At 42.3% G+C, this 22,413-nt stretch overlaps 1 protein-coding gene across 4 annotated transcripts in view; it reads right to left on the bottom strand.

Moving 5' to 3' along the window:
- Window positions 1-22,413, bottom strand: part of EFR3B (EFR3 homolog B) — a 133,197-nt gene that overhangs the window by 14,872 nt on the left and 95,912 nt on the right. For 2 of the 4 annotated variants that reach the window (XM_007475928.3, XM_007475930.3), the window contains exons 6-17: window positions 21,548-21,697; window positions 17,321-17,455; window positions 16,503-16,581; window positions 15,709-15,844; window positions 14,124-14,285; window positions 12,722-12,833; window positions 12,141-12,192; window positions 9,146-9,318; window positions 7,310-7,385; window positions 6,284-6,445; window positions 2,730-2,861; window positions 629-696 (exon numbers count right to left, since the gene is read on the bottom strand). In XM_007475928.3, the coding sequence (XP_007475990.1) occupies window positions 629-696; window positions 2,730-2,861; window positions 6,284-6,445; window positions 7,310-7,385; window positions 9,146-9,318; window positions 12,141-12,192; window positions 12,722-12,833; window positions 14,124-14,285; window positions 15,709-15,844; window positions 16,503-16,581; window positions 17,321-17,455; window positions 21,548-21,697 (1,437 nt within the window). The remainder of the gene's footprint in view (window positions 1-628; window positions 697-2,729; window positions 2,862-6,283; window positions 6,446-7,309; window positions 7,386-9,145; window positions 9,319-12,140; window positions 12,193-12,721; window positions 12,834-14,123; window positions 14,286-15,708; window positions 15,845-16,502; window positions 16,582-17,320; window positions 17,456-21,547; window positions 21,698-22,413) is intronic. The other 2 variants (XM_007475929.3, XM_007475931.3) reach the window with 2 other exon arrangements.

Here is a 22,413-nt window from a genome sequence, read left to right as displayed (position 1 = left end):
CTTGTGACTTGCCCAGGGTCACACAGCTGGGAAGTGTCTGAGGTCATATTTGAACCTAGGACCTCCCATCTCTAGGTCTGACTCTCAATCCACTGAGCTACTCAGCTGCCCCCTGGATAGTGTCTTGCCAAGAGTGATCCTTCCATCACATGGGTTGATGGGGATATGATTGGGGATGTAGACTCTAAAAGATCACCCTAGTGTAAATGTCAATAATATGGAAATAGGTCTTGATCAATGACACATGTAAAATCCAGTGGAATTACACGTCATCTATGGGAAGGGGATTTGGGGGAGGGCAGGGAAAGAACATGAATCTTGTAACCATGGAAAAATATTCTAAATTAATTAATTAAATAAATTTTTCAAAAAAAAAAAAAGTGAACTTTCCAGAACCCCATTCCCTTATGAGTATGATCATTGGGCCCAGAACTGTCTCACCCACTCTCTCCTGGAATCCCTAAAGATGGAGTGCAAGTATGTGTCTGGGTACATGTATGGTGGAGAGGGAGGGCCACATCGTGGGTATCTGTAGGGATGACTTCTCTCTCTTCCACTCAGGACATCTCCCATTTGAAGAGTGGTGCCTCCCCATCATCCATGAATCCAACCAAGGCCACCTTCTCACCTAGGACTCTCCACAAACACATCTTCTGGGAGCAAGTATGGTGCTTCCTTCTGCCTGGTCTCGATTACCTGGAACATGGGGAGGAACCAATGAACAGAGATGAATCTCATAAAGAGAACAAGCTCAGGATAGGTGAAACCAAGAGTTCTTGTTTCCATTTTGTCATTTTCTACCATGATTTCCTCAACAGTATAGACTCTAAACTGTAAATAAGAACATCAGGAAAATCCTGACGGTCCATGTAGCCTAAGCAATGTGAAGTGACCTCTGGCACCACAATAAGACATTTCAGTTGCTGCAATAGGTAATTCAGATGCTTCAATCCTAGGAGGCTCCAATTTCTTCTTCGCAGCCTAGGAGGTGCTTAAATCCCAGGAGGCTGCAATTTCTTCTTTGCACCCCTTTGACTGTCTTCTAAAAATTATAAAGGTCACATAGCAACCAATTGTATTATAACACAGTGAACTGTTGAGGCCCTTTGGTATTGCTGGGCAGGGACATATGATCCTATGATTCCTCATTCCACTCTGCTAGTTTTTGACTGTGGAGCTGAAAGGTGGTTACTGACACAGTGGGAGGATGGAGTACGGCCATTGTGTGTGCCGATGTATTACTATCCTATACGTGATTAGCAAGGGGAATACACAACCATGATACACTTAACAGGACCATGGATTTTGAGCTGGAAGAGTCTTTAGAGCCATGTTGGCAAAACCATGGCATGCGTGCCTCCTCATGCCGGAGAGGACTGCTCTGTTCCCCCTCTCCCCAGCGCCTGAAGACATTTCTCACATTCCCTGCCCCTCTGCCCTGCAGTGCAATTTGAGCACTTCTTCCCTCCCTTGTATGGGGTAATGTGGGGGACTCACAGGCCGCTTGAGGTTACAGTTTGGGCACAAGGTCTCTAAAAATTATGCAACTACTGCAGCAGAATATCTAATTCAACCTATTAATTTTACAAATGCAAAAATGCAGACAGAAGTGACTTGCCCAAGGTCACACATAGTATAAGGATCAGAATAAGAATTTGAACTCTAGTCTTCTGATTCAAAATCCAGAGCTCTTTCTACTTCATCTTACATTATTAGCAACTATATTGAGCCCTGGCAGAAAATTTTTTTTTAAAAAACTAAAAACCCTTACCTTCCATCTTGGAATCAATACCGTGTATTGGTTCCAAGGCAGAAGAGTGGTAAGGGCTAGGCAATGGGGGTTAAGTGACTTGCCCAAAGTCACACAGCTGGGAAGTGTCTGAGGCCAGATTTGAACCTAGGACCTCCCTTCTCTAGGCCTGGCTCTCAATCCACTGAGCTATCCAGCTGCCCCCCAGAAATAATTTAAAAGGGGCTAAGTTCCAGGATATTGATTCCTTAACATTCTGTAGGTACACTCCTTACCTCTTCCAAGCTAGGCAGGAAAAAGTACAAAAACTTTAGCCTAGTGACTCTTAATTAAGATCTTTCACAATCTAATTTTCCATCAACCTTTCCAATCATCTCATATTATCTGCAAGGAGGCAACCCATTCCACTTAAAGACATTAATTAGTTGTTTGTTTTTTAACCCTTATTTTCTGTGTTAGAATCAATAGTGTGCATTGGTTCCAAAGCAGAAGAGCAGTAAGGGCTAGGCAATAGGGATTAAGTGACTTGTCCAGGGTGACATAGCTAGGAAGTGTCTGAGGCCAAATTTGAACACAGGACCTCCCATCTCTAGACCTAACTCTCAATGCACTGAGTCATCCAGCTGCCCCCTTTTAGTTTGGTATTAGTGAGTGAGTGAATGTTAAATCATCCATTTCTGGAGCCTGGAACTGAGAAAAGTGTCCAGATTCCAATAAGATCTACCTGCCATACTATTAAGGAGATTCCTGTAGTGTCTGAGAGTTAGACAAAATGTCCTTGGAGGTTCACTCGAACTCTAAGCCTGTGGTCCTATGACAAAATGTCTTAGGTTTAACATAGCTAAGAAAAGCATAGATTCTGGGAAATCCACAAAGTCAAGGGTCTCCTGACCTCTTAGAAGCATAAGGAAAACAAAAAGCAAAATACAACGAGTGAAAAGGGAATGGGCTTAGCAAAGCTTAAGATGGTAGTACCAACCTCATGGATATGCTGGCAGAAAGCTGGCACAGCAGTAAGCTGACTGATGAGGTTCAAGTAGGCAGCTCCCAGGGCATAGAGGGCACAACGGTTGTACACAGGCAAATTTTCTTCATTAATATGGGCCACTTCCTACACCATCACAAAGGCAAATACACGTGGTTATTTAATCTACCCTTCCACCAAATCCTCCAACCTATCATCCAGTCTCTAAATTAGCTTACCCTTTTGGAAAGTTTCCTCTTCCCAGGATTGATCCCTGAATTATAACTAGCAATTTTTAAATGCCAGAGACAAGCACCCCCAAATCCAACCTTCATTAACTGGTAAAAGGGAACAAAAGATTCTGGGACCTGCTTCACTGTTCGGAGCCAGAGACCTGATGATATTATGTAGTTGGCTAACTATAAATTCTATTGTTTCTATTTTGAATTGTTTTACTGAAAGACTATAAGTTTCTTCAGCACCCTCAAAATCTGTTACCCTTTGGCAAAGCCACAGCTGCCCAATCCTAGTTTTAGCTCTGATTAAGTACTTCCCAGTTTATAGAGGAGGTAAAAGGATAGGGGGAAATGATTACTTGAATCATTCTGCAGGGTATCCAAAATAAGGCAGCGGACATGAAGATTTCATAAATTTTTGGCAAGAGCAATCTAGTTTGGCTACAGAATACTGAATTCAATGACATCCCTACTTCTTAGTCCAGCCTTCAATCTCCTCTCTGCTATGCTCTGTCCTCAACAGCCCTCTTTATTATCTTTTTTTTTTGTTATTCTTTATGCAACATTCATCCTACTAGACTGAATACTGTCTAAGTCATTTAAAAGGCTCAGTCCCTTTGTGGGTACTGAGATTGTCCACCTCTAAGCTAAGTATTTGAGTTATTAATCAGATTAAGAAAAGGTGGCTGAAGAAAGGAAAGACCTCCCAGAATCTGGCTTTGAAAGGTGTATAAATTTAGAAAACTTATAGATAATCACTAGATGGGACCTTTTCATTTTTCCCCTCATCCTAAGTAGAAGTCAGTAATGATGAAGGACTAAGGTTTAATCACACTAGCTTGCAGAAAAAAAGGCATTCATGGCAGTTTGCATGGAACACAGTGTCACAGAGATCCCATTTTTACCTCTCAATGAATAATAAGTCAGTCTAGTATGGGTGGACAATGGAGACGTGGTTGTTTGGGGATTGTTACTAAGTGCAATGTCTACAACCTAAATCTTTGAGACTATGTATAAGTAGACTCAAGGAATTCCTACAATCCTGCAGGGTTATATTTCAGGTATAGGCTGGTTCAGGAAAGTCTAAGTCACACTATCAATGAAGTAAATTAGTTTTAGGGTTCCCTAGGATTCATAAATAACACTTTGAAAAGTTCTAGGTGGCACAGATCTATCCCCTTGGTGGGGCTTAGGACAAGGGAAAGGAGAGAGGAAGGTGGGGGAGAGAGGCAGAGACAGAGAGAGGGAGAGAGATGGGGAAAGAGAGAGAGAAGCAGAGATGGAGAGACAGAGAAAGAGGAAAGTGGAGATTCAGCCTCCATAATATCTCTGGAATCTATTCTCTTTTTTTCTCCATTCATAAAACTACCATCCTACTTCAGGTCATCCTGACTTCTCATTTGCCGGAGGCCATCATACCCCGACTAGCTGACAAGGTCACGGTCTGAGGAAATGGAGTCTGCAAAGCAGACCCCAGAATGAGGGCCCCCCGCTGATCTCCCTCTGTGACTTCTCTCCACAAAGTTTCCCCACTAATGGATTTGTAATGATTATTATTCTCTCCCCAATACAGGAGAAATAATATGAGAGCAAATACTTATAGGATATATATATATATATATATATATATATATATATATACATATACATACATATATATATATATATACCCTACATTAAACCCCCTATTTTATTACCCCCAAAAGATTGTAATTACAGAATTAAAACAAGATTACTGCCCATGACCCCTCCTTTCTCAAGCACAAGGCCTTACAATAAACACTGGCCAAACGCTTGAGTACTATAATGAATCTTTTCCTACAGTTACCACACTCCAATGAATATGTTGATGAACAGAAGCCAAGCAGCATTGCTAGGCACTTCAAAGTAACACACAAAAAACAGAACTTGTAAATTGAGGAAAACCCCCAAACTGGTCTACTTTAAGTCCTCCCACCTAGATATGAAGATGTTTTGCTGTGCATCTCCCAAGCAATTATGATGGATAGTGAAAGCTGACCAAAAGCACAATGATACTCTCAGCAGGTCAAGGGGTACTAACCTACAAATGGCTTTATTCACATTAATTATATCTATCACAGAGTGTTGTAGAAACCTAGTAAATGACCACAGAATTCTCTGCTGTAATAACATCACAAGAGTGTTGTTTAGGTGTTTTGATAATATCCAATCAAACTGAAGAATATCACATATGTAGAAGATTGATTGTGTGTCAAAGAACCATGTACCAAAAAATCTATATAATAAACAAACCATGGTATTATGGCAGAGCCCTGTGTGTGATGACTTCATACATGGGTTGAATGCACAGTGTGTCTCATCTCCTTATTCCGACCGTGACGTCACATCTGGGCAGAGAAACCTTGGATCCTCAGGGAGACTGCTGGATGGACCTCTATACCCACTTGGACTTTGTAACAGCCTCATCAATGCTTCCCTTATAACCAGCCTCTTCCTTCTTTAATCCATCCCACTCACAGCTGCCAAAGTGACATTCCTAAAGAATGAATCTAACTATGTCATTCTCTTGCCAAAGAAGTATATCCACAACTCCTTATTGCCTCTAATATTAAATAAATCTTCCAGTTATCATTTAAGGTTCTATACAACCTTTCTCATTTCCTATCATTCTTCCTGGGAAGAAGAATATCATCTGATAGATTCTATGCTCTAGCCAAACTACTCTACTTGCTTTCTTCAGTACATGACTCTCAATCTCCCATCATCATGACTTTGCATAGCCTAGAATCCTCTCATTCCTCACCTCCACCTTTAAGAATCCCAATTCAGTTCAAGAATGACCTTCTTCAAAAGTCCTTTCTCTCAATTTCCCTAATTGTTAGACCAGTCCCATAGTGGCCCCCCACTACTAAAATTAATCCTTTTGCATTTATTTTATATTTACTCATCTACTTAAATATTCCCTCCCATATAAATATAAGTTCCTTGGGGGCAGTTATAGTTCTTATTTTTACCTTTGTATTCCCAGTGTCAAGCACATAGTAGACATGTATTAAATGCTTATTTAAATGAACTGAACTCTCTCTCTCTCTCATAGAATTAATACTAAGTATTGGTTCCAAGGCAGAAAAGCGGTAAGGGTGAGGCAGTGGGGGTTATGTGATTTGCCTGGGGTCACACAGCTAGGAAATGTCTGAGGATCCAGCTCTCTATCTACTGAGCCATCTAGCGGCCTTTGAATGTCAGTTTTGTCATGACTTCCCTAGAAGCTCACTAGGGTTTTCCCCAAAGAGGCATCTTGATTCTAGATTTTGCAGGGCTTCCTCTGGCTCCTTACCAATATGGCCTCACCTGTACAGCCAGCACCAGGCGAATGAGGTCCACCACCACTTCCTCATTGGCAAGCTCAATGCTGATGAGTGCCAGCATGCTGTAGAGAGCTTCGTAGTGTTTCTGAACATTGCTCTCCTCTTTGCAGCTCATGTAGATGTGTCTGTAGAGCTGCTGAGAATGCTGTGGATAGGGCAATGAGAGGTGCAAAAAGTAGGAAAGGGAGCCAAGGGGCTGGGTGGGACGGGGAGGGTGCCCTAAACCTCTTTTCCCCCCCTTTAAACCCTTACTTTCTTAGAATCAATATTAAGTACTGGTTCCAAGGCAGAAGAATGATAAGAGCTAGGATAAGAGCTAGGAAATGGGGGTTAAGTGACTTGCCCAGGGTCACACAGCTATGAAGCATCTAAGGTCAGAAATGAATCCAGGACTTCTCATCTCTAGGCCTTGATCTCTATCCTCTGAGACACCTAGTTACCTCTCATCCCCACCCCAAATATTATCTTTCAAGGCAGTCAGTGCTTTCAGGGAAGGCAGCAAGAACACATTATCTTTCTAGGAAGTTGGAGACTCCAGGAGAAGACACCAAGAATTGAACTTGTCAGAGCTCAATTGGATGGGCAGGCTCCACAACAAAGCAGACAGGATTTGGGCTGTTCCTTCTGTCTATCCTGAGGTTAATTCTAGGGAAGGTCCAGAGGGGGGCTGGCTCTAAGATGAGTCCACCATGAGTGTCCTCCAGTTTGAAGCTCAGTGTCAAGGCTAATTTCTGCTATGTCTTTCTTGAAGGTCCCACACAAAGAGGAAAAAACTGGCCATGGAAATTGGGCACCTCTGAGGAGGGGACAAGAGAGTGGAAGAACCACAAGGGGTAAAAGAGAGGGAGGAAGGCAGTATTCTTGAGTAAGGAGAAAAGTCTTTTGGTGACAACAAAGGTTGGAGAGGGAGAAGAGTTGTTCATAGATATAGTCTTAAGACCTGACCTGAAATAAAAAGCCAGATCTGGATAGAGGGTACATCAGCCCTGGAAGGGCCTACTTTGCATACCTTCTTCATGAACACAGTATCTTGCCTTGAGCACTTGTCCACCTTCAGTTTTAGGACAGAGATGTCACTAAGAGTGCTGTAGGGAGAAGTAAGTGGTAGACATTATTTGGATGCTGGCTAGCTCATAAATAACTGTCCTCCCATCTTCATTTGCTGGTATCTAAAACCCTAGAGATTTCTACCTCACTCTGAACATCATCTTTATTTGCTATGGTTTTTAAAAAATAATTTTAAAAAATGTTTAAATTTTAATGAATAAAACAATTAATTTAAAAAAAATATTTTTCATCCCTGGGAGGAGTCAGGAAGATCTAAGTTCAAATCCTACCTTGGAAACTTACTTGCTTTGTGTCCCTAGGCAATTCACTTAATATCTCTCTGCCTCAGTTTATTCACCTACAAAATGAGAGGATTAAGCTTGATGGCCTCTAGGGCCTCTTTCAATTCTAACTTTATGATCCAGTGATTCCATGGTCTGGTTCTTAGGATCATAGGACATTTAAAACTGGAAGGTCATTTAGTCCAACTCCATCATTTTACAGGAAATCAAGGCCCAGAGAAGTCAAGTGACTTCTTTGGTAATAGTTAGCAAAACCCATATTTGAACTAATTCTTTGACTCCAAGTTGTTGTTTAGATGTTTCAGTTGTATGCAACTCTTTGTGACCCCATCTAGGGTTTTCTTGACAAAGATACTGAAGTGGTTTTCTTTCTTCAGGTCATTTTAAAGATGAGGAAATTGAGGCAAACAGTTAAGTGATTTGCTCAGGATCATACAGCTAATAAATTTCTGAAACCAGATTTGAACTCAAGTCCTTCCTGATTCCAGGCCTGCCACTCTATTCACTACACCACCTAGTTGTCCTCTGACTCTAAACCCAACACTTTCCCCACTCAGCTCCAATTGCCTCTATTTTCATTGGCCAGTTCCCAATGCCTTTTTTTCCCTGAGATTTCTCTTCATTCTCTTTTTTTAAACATTCATTTTACACACTTACCTTAAAAAACCCTTACTAAGTATCAGTTCTAAGGCAGATGAGTGGCTAAGGCAACTGGATTTGAACCAGGTGCCCCTGTTTCCAAGCCTGGTGCTGAATCTACTGTGCTACATAGCTGCCCCTCCCATTCTCTTATATTACTGCTTTCTAATGATTTCCCCAATTCTTCCATTGAATCTTCAGGGCCTCAGCCCACACTCACCAGCTCCTTTTTGTCCCTTCCTACTCCTTTAGGCAAGGGAATCTCTCCAACCTTGATTTTGCTCTTTCCTCTTGGGTCTCTACTGCTTTTGTCCCTTTCCTTCAATATCTCAGCCTCTCCATAGTCATGAAAACCCTTTTTGTTTTCCCATCTACCCATGAGACCCAGTTCCACATCACTGACCATTCTTATCCCTTATCCAACCTCCACCTATGATGATGAGGACAACAATAATGATAATAGCCAGCATTTATATAGCACCTACCATGTGCTATATGTGCCAGGTATTGTGCTAAGGGCTTTATGAATATTTCATTCGATTCTCACAATCACCCTGGAAGGTAAGCACTCTTGTTATCCCGATTTTACAGCTTAGAAAATGGAGACAAAAAGATGTTGAGTTAACTAATAAGTAGATGAAGGTGGATTTGAATTCAAGGCTTCCTGACTGCAGGACCACTACTCTATCCACTGCATCATCTAGCTGCTATGACATTCGATGGCCTTTATATGTGTCTAGAGTTCAAATTTCATCATTGTGCTCTATCAGAGTGTAAAACCCAAAGGAGCAGGAGGCTAAATACACCTAAAGTCTCTTTGATCCCTCATTCCCAAAGGACAAGGAGATCCAGTTAACCTGATGGTGGAGAACTTGTGGCGGTTGCCATGACGATCAATGAAGCTGATGAGGATCTCCAGGACAAAGAGGCGGATCTCAGCATCCTCCATGAGTGCTGAAGAAAGAAGCCGGTCCAGGAAGGAACTAGGCAAGGCAGTTAGCATGTTGCTGCATTGGAAGCCCATGGATACCTGCCAGGTGGCCAAAGGAAGAGAAAGTTTAGGGGATCCATTCCCTTTGGAAATGGGGAAGGGAAGGGAATAAATATCATATAGTACTTAGTAGGGGCCAGGAACTGTCCTCAGCACTTTTTACAAATATCTTGCACTCCCTCCTAAACTCCCTTTAATCACTATGTACGTATGTGTATACATGTATACATATTTGTAATATTCAAGGTATCCCAAAAGTTTTGCTATATTTTCAAATGTTTTCTCTCTCTTTAGAATCCAAGTTTATTATAAGTAAGAATTATTACATTCTTTACTCTTGTATCCTCAGTGCAGAGCACAATGACAGGCACACAGTAGGCACTTACTAAATACCTCTTAAGAAAAATGTTTAAGGATAATTGCCAGAAAACTAGCCACATGGATAGGAAGAGAGAGGGGATTTGGGAATCCCCGAGTTTCATTTCAGTCAGGCAGTCAACAACCACTGAACACACATAATATGCAACACACTGTACAAAGTTCAAACTCCCTAGCTAGGCAGTTCAGTGCCACAAAGATACAAATGCAAACTATAAGATAATTGCCCTGGAAGAACTTTTAATCCCCCCAGAGAAACGGAATGTACATACATGGTAACAACTTAAGAACACTTATAAATCAACACAGGTAAACGATATTATCCAGCACAGTGAATGGGAGAATTCAAGTTTATAAATTTCAAACATAATTTGAAAGATCCTGTATTTGCCTGGAGCTTTTAGGAAATGCTGAGAAAACTCCACCAATTCAGGAACATCAGCTCTTCTGAAAATTACAATCTTAAGAGAGTTATCTAAGACACTAAGAAGGTTAAATGAGTTCTCCAATGTCATGAGACAATGTGTGAGAGGCAGGATTTGAACCAAGTTCTTGCGACTCCAGGGCCAGCCCTCTAGCCCCCTACAGCATTGCTGCCTCTTATTTATACTGATTAGATGTTAGAAAATATACCCAACAATCAGATCTTGGTAGAATATATAGAACAACTAAACCCACACTGGAAATAATAGACTCTCCTTTTGGTGATTCTTATAGATCTTATAGGATTTGGAGAACACTGATAGTAATCAATGATTATGGCACTGTGCTGTACATACAAAACTTATAGTTGAGTGTTTTAATGATAGATGTGGAGTCTAGATCTGAAAATTCTACCACAGATACAGATTAGCTGTGAGACCTTGAGTAAGTCACTAACTTCCCTTTACGACTATTTTCTCCTCTGTAAAATGGGAAATCATAATACCCATAGCATTACTTTGCTGGGTTTTTTGTGAGGATCCACTCTTTGTAACCTATCTCAATCTTCCTTGTGTCACAGACTTTTGTTTTTAAACCCTTACCTTCTGTCTTAGAATCAATACTGCATAATGGTTCCAATGCAGAAGAGTGGGAAGAGCTAGGCAATGGGGGTTAAGTGACTTGCCCAAGGTCACACAACTAAGAAGTATCTGAGGCCAGATTTGAACCCAGGATATCTTGTCTCTAGTCCTGGATCTATCTACTGAGCCATCTAGCTGCCCCTGAGATAGGCTTTTAAGGTCTTTGAAATCAGAAGCATTGCAGCAATTGTCACATCCCTGGTATGGATCAGAAGGCTTAAATGAAAGAGAGAAGGGCTGGGCAAAGAGGGGAAAAGATAGGGAGGAAATGAGGGAAGAAAGGAGGAGAAAGATGAAGGAAAGGAGGGACAGAGAGAGAATTAGATAATCACAGATCTAGACCCAAATCCAACCCCTTTATTTTACAGATTAGGAACCTGAGGCCCCCAAAATTAAGCAATTGGCCCATGGCTACGCATGCCACAAGTGGCAGAGACAGGACCTGACCTCAGGTCTTATGACTACAAGTTCAGGCCTCTTTCTATTGCTCCACACTGCCTCTGTTTTAGCATTAATTTGCCGACTGAATCAAGACTTCCAGTTGACAAAACATCAGATAAATCAGAAGAAACAAGGAGCAGTTATCATATGATCATCCCAGCCAAGGACATTACAAATTAGAGTTGTCCATATCTTGGAAAATAAGCTGAGAAGGTTAAGTGGGGAAAATTTAAAGCAGATTTTTGATGATTGTGGTGTTTACTGCTTGGGGATAGGAAATGGGAAGTCATTCAAAGTGAGCGAATAAGCATACTTAAAAGATATTAAGGTAGGGAAGAGAGGACCGTGGGAAGAGTTTAGCCAGAGTAGAATACTGCTGTATTGGGAACCAGTCACACAACTCATAAGCATTTATTATGTGCTTGCTACTGGCTGGGAAGTGGACATAGGAAAACATAAATTTTATCAGAAAGCAGTTAGCGAAGACCTTCACAGAGCCAGCTAAGGAACTTGTTTTTGACACAATAGGTTTAAAAGGAAACAACAATAGGTTGTAAGGCAGAGAAGTTATGTATTGTAAATAGTGTTTACCAAATAGTTATGGTAGTGGTTTGTCTGTGGGATGAACTGATGAACTGGAATGTGTCAAGATAATAAGAGTGAGGGTGATCGTAATTCAGGTGAATTGAGGTGATTATGAAGTGACCGAAGCCCTGGCTGAGGTGATGGGCATGGGCAATCGCAACAGAAAGGAAGGGGTGTATTTGAGAACTAGAAAGGGATTGGAGGATGAGTAGAAGACAGGTCAAAGAAAAGGCATAGATTTGACAGGGAGAGAAGCAGGGACAAGGAGGACAGGGATTCTGGAGAAAACCAGAAGGAATGATGTAAAGGCAAATGTTATTTTTGAGCTATTGGAAGGAAGATAGTTCTTAAAATATTAGGACAGATTCCTAGGTAAAGAAAAGGCAGACTTACCTGAAGGAGGGATTTCAGTAGCATGATCTGGGTCAGCCGGTTCCTGTTCTCCCTATGGACCAGAGACACAAACATCACGACATGGATGTTGTAGTCATTGAATTTGGCAGAAATCCCTGCTGCCCAACCCCCTAGGGCTTAGTTCTCAACAATGGTCATCATCAACAACAGAGCTAAGATAGTAATGCCCAGATCAGGAAGTTGACATGCTCTCCCCAAACCAGGAGACATCTTTTGAGAACCCTCAGTAAAAGGTGAAAGGAGGAGGGTGTCGGTGGTAGGGTGTGAAATAGTGGCTGTGTTAAATGGAACCATGACAACAACGGGAGGACCAAGGTAGCTAAAGGATTCCAAAAGCAAGAAGAGGAACAAAGGAAAAGAAAGAAAAGAGAGAGGGGAAAGAAGGAAGAAAAGGAGGAAGGAAAAATGGGGTAGAAGGGAAGGAAGGAGGGAGAGAGAAAGAAATCAAACAGGAAATCAGGAATGAGTGGCCAAGAGGAAAGGGGAATCTAGTCAAATTGAATCTGGAAACATAGAAACCTGAGGGATAAAAGGAAGAAACAAGATTGTGATGAACTCACCCTGTCTTTCCAGTCTCAATGGAGTGATGGAGAGAGGGCAGTGGGACCTTGCTCATGATGAAAAGCATTACTTCAGACCGTTGATAGGTGGGCAGTATGCTAGCAAAGGAACCTAGATGGGGATGGAGAACAAAGAGGGTGAATTCTAGTTGGGCTATAAAGATAGTAGAGGCCTAATGTGGCCAGGTTCTGATCAGGACAGTTGTGAAACTTTTAGGAACAAGCAAGAGAAACAACTCTTTGGAAGGGGTTGAAAACTTCAGTGCTTTAAGGAATGGAAGAATGAAGGAATATACTAAATGACTCTGGAGGTTCTTTCCATTTTAGGATTCTCAAGTTATAACCACTGTAATTTTGTTTAATATCAGAGCTAAAAGTCTGGGGAGCAATGTTCTTCTGCTTTATTCTACTCCCACATGTCTGAAAAGTTAGAAACTCAAGTGTTCTAAGTGTTAATTCTATCCTCTCTTTTTCTTTCTTTCTCTTCACCTCTCCTTCTTACTGTATCTAGAAGTCACTGGCTCTCTTAATTTTCAAAAACATTGCATGTCTATTTACACATTCACAAGATCACCAACTTGAGCTAGAAGGACCTCAAGAGGTCATTGAGTCCAGCTGGTCTCATCTTACAGATAAGGAAACTTTAGGTCCAGAGAGGTGTGACCTCCCCTAAACCACCTCATATTTATTTTATATTTATTCTGCATGAACTTAATAGATAGGCATTTTATCTCTCCTAATAATCAGGGATTATTTCATTTTTATCTAGAACCTGGCAAGTACTAAGTAACCACCTGTTGATTGTTCAAAGACAAGAGAGGTGCGAAGGAGCATAAAGGGGATGGTTGTTTTCAAATAGAACCCAAGCATTCCAGTTTAGTCTCTGCATTAACAAGTGCTTAGCATAGAGCAGGTGCTTCATAAAATGCTTGTTGTATTGAAATCAGGTGTGGAGGAGTGGTCTTTCCTTTTGCCTTTTTACTTCAAGTCCTGTTTAAGATTTATGAAAAAAGCAAGTGCTTAATAAATGCTTGTTATATTGAAATCGGGTGTGGAGGAGTGGTTTTTTCCTTTTGTCTGCCTACCTCAAGCCCTATTTTATACAAATAAGATTTATATGTACAGCAGGTGCTAAATTAAATGCTCATTGTTTTGAAATCACCTAAGACTGAGGTATAATTTTTTTCCTTTTGTCTTCTTACTTCAAGCTCTGTTTAAGATTTATGCTGACAGACTCTGACTCTGACTCTCTCTCTCTCTCTCTCTCTGTCTCTCTCCCCACATTTCATCATCCTTACTCCAGAACAACAACAAAATAGCTAGAATTATTAGACATAATGTCCCTCTTCCCCCAACATCAGACTCCCTCCCCACTCTCAGGGGCCATCCTTAAGTCCCACACCAGTGGTCTTGATAATAGCCTCCTGAAACATTCTCTCCTCATGCTCCTTGATGATCTTGCTGCCAACACTGATGGTTCCATCATAGCTGCCAGTCAGGATATAGTCAATACTGAGTCGTAGCTGCCTCAGTAAGGTGTTGAACATCTCTAGCACTGTGGGACCTGAAGAAGCAACAAGGCAAGAAAGGAGAAAGTAAGACTTGGCATTCCCCCTTCATCTTCCCCTGCCCATAATGCAACCCTTCTCATAGGCTACTCATAAATAGATGCTCTCCCAATCACCCTTAGGATCAGAGGATCATAAACTTAAGAGCTAGAAGGGATCTCAGAGACCATTTAGTCCAATCTTCTCATTTTATGAATTAGGCAACTGAGGCCAAGAGGGAGATGGTATGGAGTGTATGAGGAAGAGCAAGAAGGTCCATTTAATTGGCTTGTTAGAGGCATGGAGGTTAGGGGCATGCACTAATACTAGGAATGTAGGATAGAGCCAGGCTGTAATAAGAATTTGAAATGCTTAATAGAGAAGTTTAAATACGATCCTGCAGAAAACAGGAAGCCCTGGACTTTACTGAGCTGGGAGTGCCATAGTCAGACCTGTGCTTTAGGAAAACCATTTTGGTAAATGTGGAGTATAGATTAGAGTTCAGAGAGATTTTCAAGAAGGCTAACTGGAGACAGCTGGGTGGCCCAATGGATTGAGAGTCAGACCTAGTGATGAGAGGTTCCAATCTGGCCTCACACACTTCCTAACTGTGTGACCCTGGGCAAGTCACTAAACCCCCATTGCCTAGCCCTTACCAGTCTTCTACCTTGGAACCAATACACATTGATTCTAAGATGGAAGTAAGGATTTAATAAAATAAAATAAAGGAGATCAATTAGGAAGCTTCTGCAATGGTTCAAGTGAGAAGTGATGAAGGCCTGTTAGGGATGAGAAGATAGAAATAAGATTTCATGACTGATTAGAAATGTTGGTCTGAATGTGAGCAATGGGTCAGATTTGGGAACCTTCTTTTAGAAAAATCAATAGAATATATTTACAAGTGTTTCTGTCCCTTCCCATATCATAGAAGGTATAATACATGAGATTGATATGTATATATGTCTTTCATGTTCCTATTTTCCTAATCATTCAATTTATTCAAAATTTATTCAAGTACTGAATTTGTAGCTGCGAATGATACTCTCTTGGTTCCACTCATTTCACTGTTTATTATCCCATGCAGTTCTTTCCAGGTTTTTTAAAAATTAGCCTGCTCATCATTTCTTATGGCATGGTAGTATTCCTTCACAATCACATGCCACGATTTGCTTAGTAATTCCCCAATGGATGGGCATCTCCTCAATGTCCAGTTCTTAGCCACCACAAAGAGAGCTGCTATAAATACTTTGGAATACATAGGTTTTGTTACATGGTTTTGTTTTGTTTTTTATACATGGGTTTTTTTGGGGAAACTTTTTTGACCTCTTCTAATGACAGGAATTGGGAAAAAAGTATCTGGTCAAGGGAAGTTCTCTTCCCTGTCTCACCAAAAGGGGCTCTAAGCTCCAGCTGTCCTCTTCCCCTTGGGATGCCCCTTACCAACAGAGCCAGTAGCAGCAATGACAGCTGCTTCAGCCAGGACCTCCACGATGCCTGCACGGATGGTGGCTGCACTGCGGCTGTTGGCATCCAGATGGCTGAGGAGCTGCTGGATCACAAGGTGGGAGTGCTGGGGCTGGAAGGGAGATAAGATGGCACTGGCCCTGAACCCAACTGTTTCCCATCTTCATCGAGCACAGCTATTCCTGTATTCCTAGGGTTGTCCTCCTCTAACCCAAGGGTTCTTATCATTTTTTTGTCATTGACCCTCTCCACAATCTGTTAAAGCCTATGGACTGCTTCTCAGAAAAATGCGTTTAATCTGAAGAAAATGATCCATTTAAGTTAGAAGTTTAAATAAAAGATGTCTTTTTTCCCCATCCAAGTACACAGACACCCCCCCCTCCCAAATCTATCCACAGATCCCCCAAGGAGGGTTTTAAGACCCTCTGATCCTGAGACAGGTTACTCTTCTCTGAATACAATACCCCGAGACACGTCAGAGAGCTCAGATATCTTGAATGTCAGGCTCTTGTTCATCCCAGTCAGTGCAAGGAGTCAGTGACAGCCAAATATTGTGGCCGCCTTATTTTTTTCTGGGCATCAGCTTCCTGTCATATCTTGCCATCTTCTTCTCACATCTTAAGGTATCAAGCTCAAGGTCACACTGCCAGCTTAGAAAACTAGGCTAAGAACCAGAGCAGCCTCAGGAGGCATCACACCCTCTGCTCAACTCTGTCCTGCTTCCTGCCCACCATATGCAGCATCACTCTAGGCCAAAGGAGCCACCATACCTGAATTGAATACATGATGATTTTAAAGCAACGGATGGCAAACACCTTGGGTTCCCAGAGAGAATGGTTATCTAGGTGACTGCAGAGGAAGAAAACAAGAATGTGATATACTCTGTGATATCAGCTTAGTTTGGGGCAGAGAAATCCCTCCCCCTAACCCAAGAAGCCTAGCAGAATATGGCAGCCCTGATTCCCAATGATACAAAGCTCTGTAGATAAGAGAAGGGAATCAGGGGGATGTGAGTGCAGTCCAAAACCTCACGTGAAGTCAAAGGGGCCAGAGGCATGAGGCTGAGGATTCAGGGAAGGGAGCTGGCTTTGTGCCTCCAATCCTGCGCTACAAAGGCCCCGAGCTTCCATGACTCTTGGAACCACCCTTCCAGACTGGATGCCTGTCAGGATGGTATCTTCTCCAAGTAGGCTATGCTGCTTTTTCTCCAGGAGAATATCATAATAATGTAATAAATGTAAATAATGTAATAAAGATGTAATAACAGGACAGAGTTAGAATAAAAACTCATAATCCTACCCTGCAAATGGCTTAGGGGGGGACTGAACCGCCCCCCCCCAGGACAGAGTTAGAATAAAAACTCATAATCCTACCCTGCAAATGGCTTATGGGGGGACTGAACCGCCCCCCCCCCCACCCCCAGTCTCTTCTGATCACAGAGGTCAGAGTTGTATCTCCTCTTCCTTTCACAGGGGAAGGAGAGGATGAAGGGAAGGCTGAGGGCACCAAGCACTTGAAGAGATTAAGTGTCTTAACCTGGCAGCATTTCAATTTTCCCCATGGCCATGGAATTGAGGAAGAAGCTCACATGAGTACAGGCTTGATGGCATTTTTGATGTTTCCATAAGCAGCCCTGCCCAGCAGCTCTCGAAGACACCTCTCAGCCAACTCTGCTGGGCTCTCCTTTTCTTTCTCTGTGGCTTGTAAGGGCGAGGGAGACCTGCTGTGGAAATACAAACAAATGAGGTGTTAGAATGTACCTGAAAACTATGAAAAAAGATGAAGGTAGAAAGGAGATGCAGTTGGTGGTAATGGAGAGGTTCCACCCTCCCTTCTTTCACCTATACTCCAGGTGTTCCAGGTCAGAAGACTTTAGGTTCTAGTCTCCAATGAGCTGTGTAACTTTACAAAAGCAACTGTACCATCTCTGTGCCTCATAAAATTGATTCATTCATTTCTTCATTAATTCGTTCATTCATCAACAAGTATTCATTAAGGGTCTACCATGTCCCAGGAATTGTGCTAGCTGCTGGAGCTCTCACAGAATTTCAGAGTTGGAAGGGACCTTTTCAGTTCAATCAACAGCTCAGAAAATTAATTCTCCTGCAACATGTCCAACAAATGGTCATTCAGGCTTGGATTCCCCAGTGAAAGGATAACTACCTCCCACTTCCAGGCAATCCATCCAACTTTGGGATACTTGAAACCATTAGAAAGTAACTCCTTATATTAGAGTAAATTTCCCTCCTGGCAACTTTCTTGTATTGTTTCAAGTACTTTCCTTTGGAGCCAAAGAGAACAAGTCTAATTCATTCCCTCCCCCTATATTACAGCCCTTCCAATACTCGAATACAAGTACCAATTCCCACTCCCAGGCCCAATCCCCAAAGCCTTCTCTACTCTGGGTTAAATATTTCCATTTCCTGCCAGCAATCTTCATGTGACATGGGCTTGAGGTCTTTCACCATCTTAGTTGCCCTCTGGCTTCTCAATGACCTCCCGAAAATGAGATTTCCAGAACTAAACTGAGCACATAGGTGATCTAACCAAGAAATCATACACGGGGACTATTGATTGCCTTCTGATTTTTGGAAACTATGTTTTTCTTAATTTAACCCAGAAATATTTACTTTTGGGTATACTGTATTACACTCTTGATTCATTTTGGCTTAGTCTACTAAAATCTTTGTCAAACAACCCTACATCTTTGATAACTCTTATGTAACCATACCAACCCCATCTTGTACTGGTGAAGTCAATTTTTGGAACTAAAGTATAGCACTTTGCATTCATTTCTAAACTGGACTCAACTATCTCTAAAATCCTATGGTTCCATAGTATATAGTAACATCTCACTGCCCGCAGCCTCAAGGCTGTTCTCATTCAACTGAGAACATAAAAAATGGGCATTTGACACAAGACATATTTTCTGTAAGGCTTGAGAAGTGAAAGCTGTTAGACATAAGGGTGGGTAACTAAGGGAAGCCAAGAATGTTTCTTTCCTGAGATATATGAGAGCAGATACATACTCCTTGGTCTGGGGTAGGCAACTTCTTGAGCTCTGAAGTCCCAAAATGGTGCTAAGGCAAGACCATGAGTGTCTTTTGGTGTTGCTGGACACAGGCAAATAAGAAGGAAGGGATTTTGAGGGGAGGGAGAGAGACAGAGAATAAAAGAAAAGAGAGGAGAAACTGGGAAATGTGTCACTAAAAGGGACCTCAGATGTCTTCTGGTCCAATCTCCTCATTTTCTTCCTTGTGACTTGTCCAAGGAAGTAATTAATAGACAGGATTCTAAATTAGGTCCTATGGCTCCAAATTCAGTGCTCCTTTTCATATGGGTGAGGTGTCCATCGGTGTCATTCTTGAAAGAACTTGGTGTTGGACCTTCTTCAGAGCAAGGAAAATAGGACTTTATTGTGGCTCTGGGGGCAACTTCTCCCCCTAGGGAGTAGGTGTGGGCTCTTCTAACTGGGGTAGGAGTGTACCCCTCTCCCTAAGGGAGAAGGTAGATTATATACAGCTGTAGGGCTAATTGGTCTGTGGGCATTCTCCCTAATCAAGACAAAAGACACTCACCCAGGGCTCTTGGGCACTGGTCATCCCAACCTGCCCTCCTTTATCACTTCCATGGAGAGGAAGAGAAAAGAGGTGGAACCATCATCACCAGGTGCCACTCCATAGTAGTACCCAAGCCAATAATATAAGGGAAAGAAGGCTTGACTTGATGCCAGAAGTCTTCGGTTTGAATCCTGACTCCAAAACTTACTAGCTGTGTAACCAGGGATGAGAGCCTGAACCTCAGTTTCCACATGTGTAAAATGGAGATACAGGGACCTAGGATGGTAGACCTGGAGCTGGAAGGATCTTCAGAAGACTACTGGCTCAGTTCTCTCATTTTATGGATGAGGGAGCTGACACTCAAAGAATCTGACTTGTCTATGGGTTGATTTGGGCAAACTATTTTGTAAATCTTCAAGGGCTAAAGAAATGTGAATTGTTGTTATAGTTGTGCTATTGTTTCTTGTCCCTGGACAGGAATCAGAACCGACATTTCAATAGTCCTTTAGCATTTACAAAGCACTTTTCATATATCACAACATTTGAGTTTCACAGCAATCCTATGAGGTAGATATTAAAGGTATTGTTTTCTCTATTTTATAAATGAAGAAATTGAATCTTCAGGTGACTTGCTTGTGGTTACACAACCAGCAAATACCAGAGGAGGGTTGTGATCTGTATCCCTGAGTACAAGCCCAACACTCTGCCTACAAGGCTGTGTATCAAAGTAGATAATTATCTGCCCCTCTTTCTCCAACCCACAACCCTCCAGACCACAGGATTGTCCCTACAGAAGCCAATTCTGGGGCAGAATGCCCAGGTGCTGCGGTTCTGTGACTGACCACTAGAGGGCATCTATTACAAAGTCTGCCCAGCCCCTGGGGGCACTTTGCTTGTTCCAGCCTCCCTGTCTGAAATTTTTCTTTTTATTTTTTTCCCTCTTTTTATAAATTTAAAAATATTTTTCCATGTTCACATGATTCATTTTTCTTTCCTTCCCCTCTTCCCTCCCCCACCTCGGAGCTATCCCTGTCTGAAATTTCTGCTCAGACTAGAAGAAGGAGGTTTGAAGCTTTAGCAACATGGCATGGTATACAGATTGTTTGCTGGATCTGGGGTCAGAAAGACCATTCTGTTTGGACACCACCTGGGTATGAAATATCGTATGCAAGACTTAACACCATTTAACATGTCTGGTTTCCTTATCAATGTCTTTCCTGAGTTTGGGCTCCACCACACACTGTCATCCCACTACAATACACAACTGAGATAAGCAAGTGAGGAGCTTGTAAGCCCTGTTCAAGTCCTGCCTTTGATATATACAGTCTGTGTGATGTTGGGCAAATTATTTAACTTCTCAGTGCCCCGTGCCAGCTCCCTAAATCTACAGTTTGCAGAACAGCTGGCAATCTGCACTGGTTGAGGCAGCTTATGAAATCACAAGCTGAGAAGGAAAAACATGGCATGTCATTTTTCTACATCTTAAAACATTTTCTTTTTAATAAAATAGCTTTTCTAGTTCATAGATTTGAACACTGAGATATCGGGAGAAAAGAGAATATATCCTCCCCTAAGTCTCCAGTCCAAATGTGGTTTGCTTTATTAATTTTTTTCTTTGAAATAAAGAAGAGTATTGGGGGGATAAATTGGTGAGACAGAATGGTATAAAATACAAAAAGGCAGCAATACAACTTAAAATAAAATTCTCTTTTTTTCTCCTGGATCAGAACCCAGAGCTGGAACCTCTCGGCTCCAACTCCCTGCTGCTGTTGCTAGGCTAATCAAGACAGCCTGCCTTTTTAAGGAACCTGTAGTGACGTCAGGAAGGGAGGAGGGAAGGTCAGGGAAGGTGAGTCCTTAGTCAGCAACCATAGCCCAGGAAGGGCATCTTACCAAAAACAAAAAAACAAAAAAAAACCTGTCTCTGCCTTTCTGTGCTAAAGTAATCTGACTCTCAGAGTCTGTTGTATCTGTTCAAAGTCCATCCCAACCACTGGCCTCTAGGGAGTTCAGGACTATTACTGTCCTTCCCTTACAAATGCAGAAATGGAGGTAGTGTGTGACCAAGGGTGACAAAGGAATGACGAAGGTTATGCCCAAGGTCACCCAAGGAATCAGTTGCCAAATGGGTAACCGAAGCCAGGAGGAGTTCAGGCTCCCTGGCTCTGTGTGTGTGTGTGTGGAGCAGCTCAGGGTCCTATGGGCCAGGGGTTAGCTTGTCTCACCCCATCCCATACAGAAGCACCCTCTCTCACCTCTCAGATTCCTCTACATGCTGCAGGTTGAACAGCAGCGAAGGGACAATCTTGTCCATGTGCTGTGGGTCCCAGATGTTGGCCTGCAACTCATCATTCACTGTCTTCCTCACCACCCCTTGCAGGCCTTTGATGCCTGACATACGGATCCTGTGGGGGGAAAATGGCAAAGTGGTATCAAGGAGCTTCAAGCCCTACAGATCAGCTTTCTGAACTGCCCTGGAGGGGAGGATGAGGCTACCAGAGGGTACAATGACAGCCCCTCAGCAGAACAATTCTTCTATTTCAAGTGACCAGATAGCTTGGGAAAAATGAGATGGTTCTAAGCTTAGACCCTGTCCAGAATGGACCAAAGTCTTAGAATGTCCCAGTTGACCATTGCAAAGCCCCTTGGTGGCCCTTTGCTGGCTCCAACCCTTACAGATCAGCTGTTCCAGGCTCCCCACCTAAAACTGCTCCCAGACTGAGCCCCTTCCACTACTCAAATTGAGGCAGGTAGATGTGAACCTTCAGCAGCATGGCATCATGGTCAGACTGTTTGTTGGACTTGGAATCAGAAAGACCTCAGTTCAAATACTGCCTCAGACACTTAGTACCTGTGTGATCTTAGGCAAGTCTTAACATTTCTAGGCTTTGATTTCTCTATCTGAAAAAGAAGGGGGTTGGACAAAGTGGCCTCCAATGTACTTTCTAGCTCCCTTGGAATCCAAAGTTTCAGTCAGAAACAAAATGGTAGATGGCAAAGACAACATTGTTCTCTGGTTCGATATCAGTTACCAGTAAGCCACTAATGTCTGTGGAACATGAAACCCCAGGATGTCAGCCCCTTCTTTCCCACAATGGAGAACTGAATGCCAAGAAAATTG

The sequence above is a fragment of the Monodelphis domestica genome, chromosome 1, assembly GCF_027887165.1.
Source record: "Monodelphis domestica isolate mMonDom1 chromosome 1, mMonDom1.pri, whole genome shotgun sequence".
NCBI lineage: Eukaryota > Metazoa > Chordata > Mammalia > Didelphimorphia > Didelphidae > Monodelphis > Monodelphis domestica.
The sequence above is the reverse complement of the archived record's forward strand: the minus strand, read 5'-3'. Positions and strand labels throughout refer to the sequence as shown.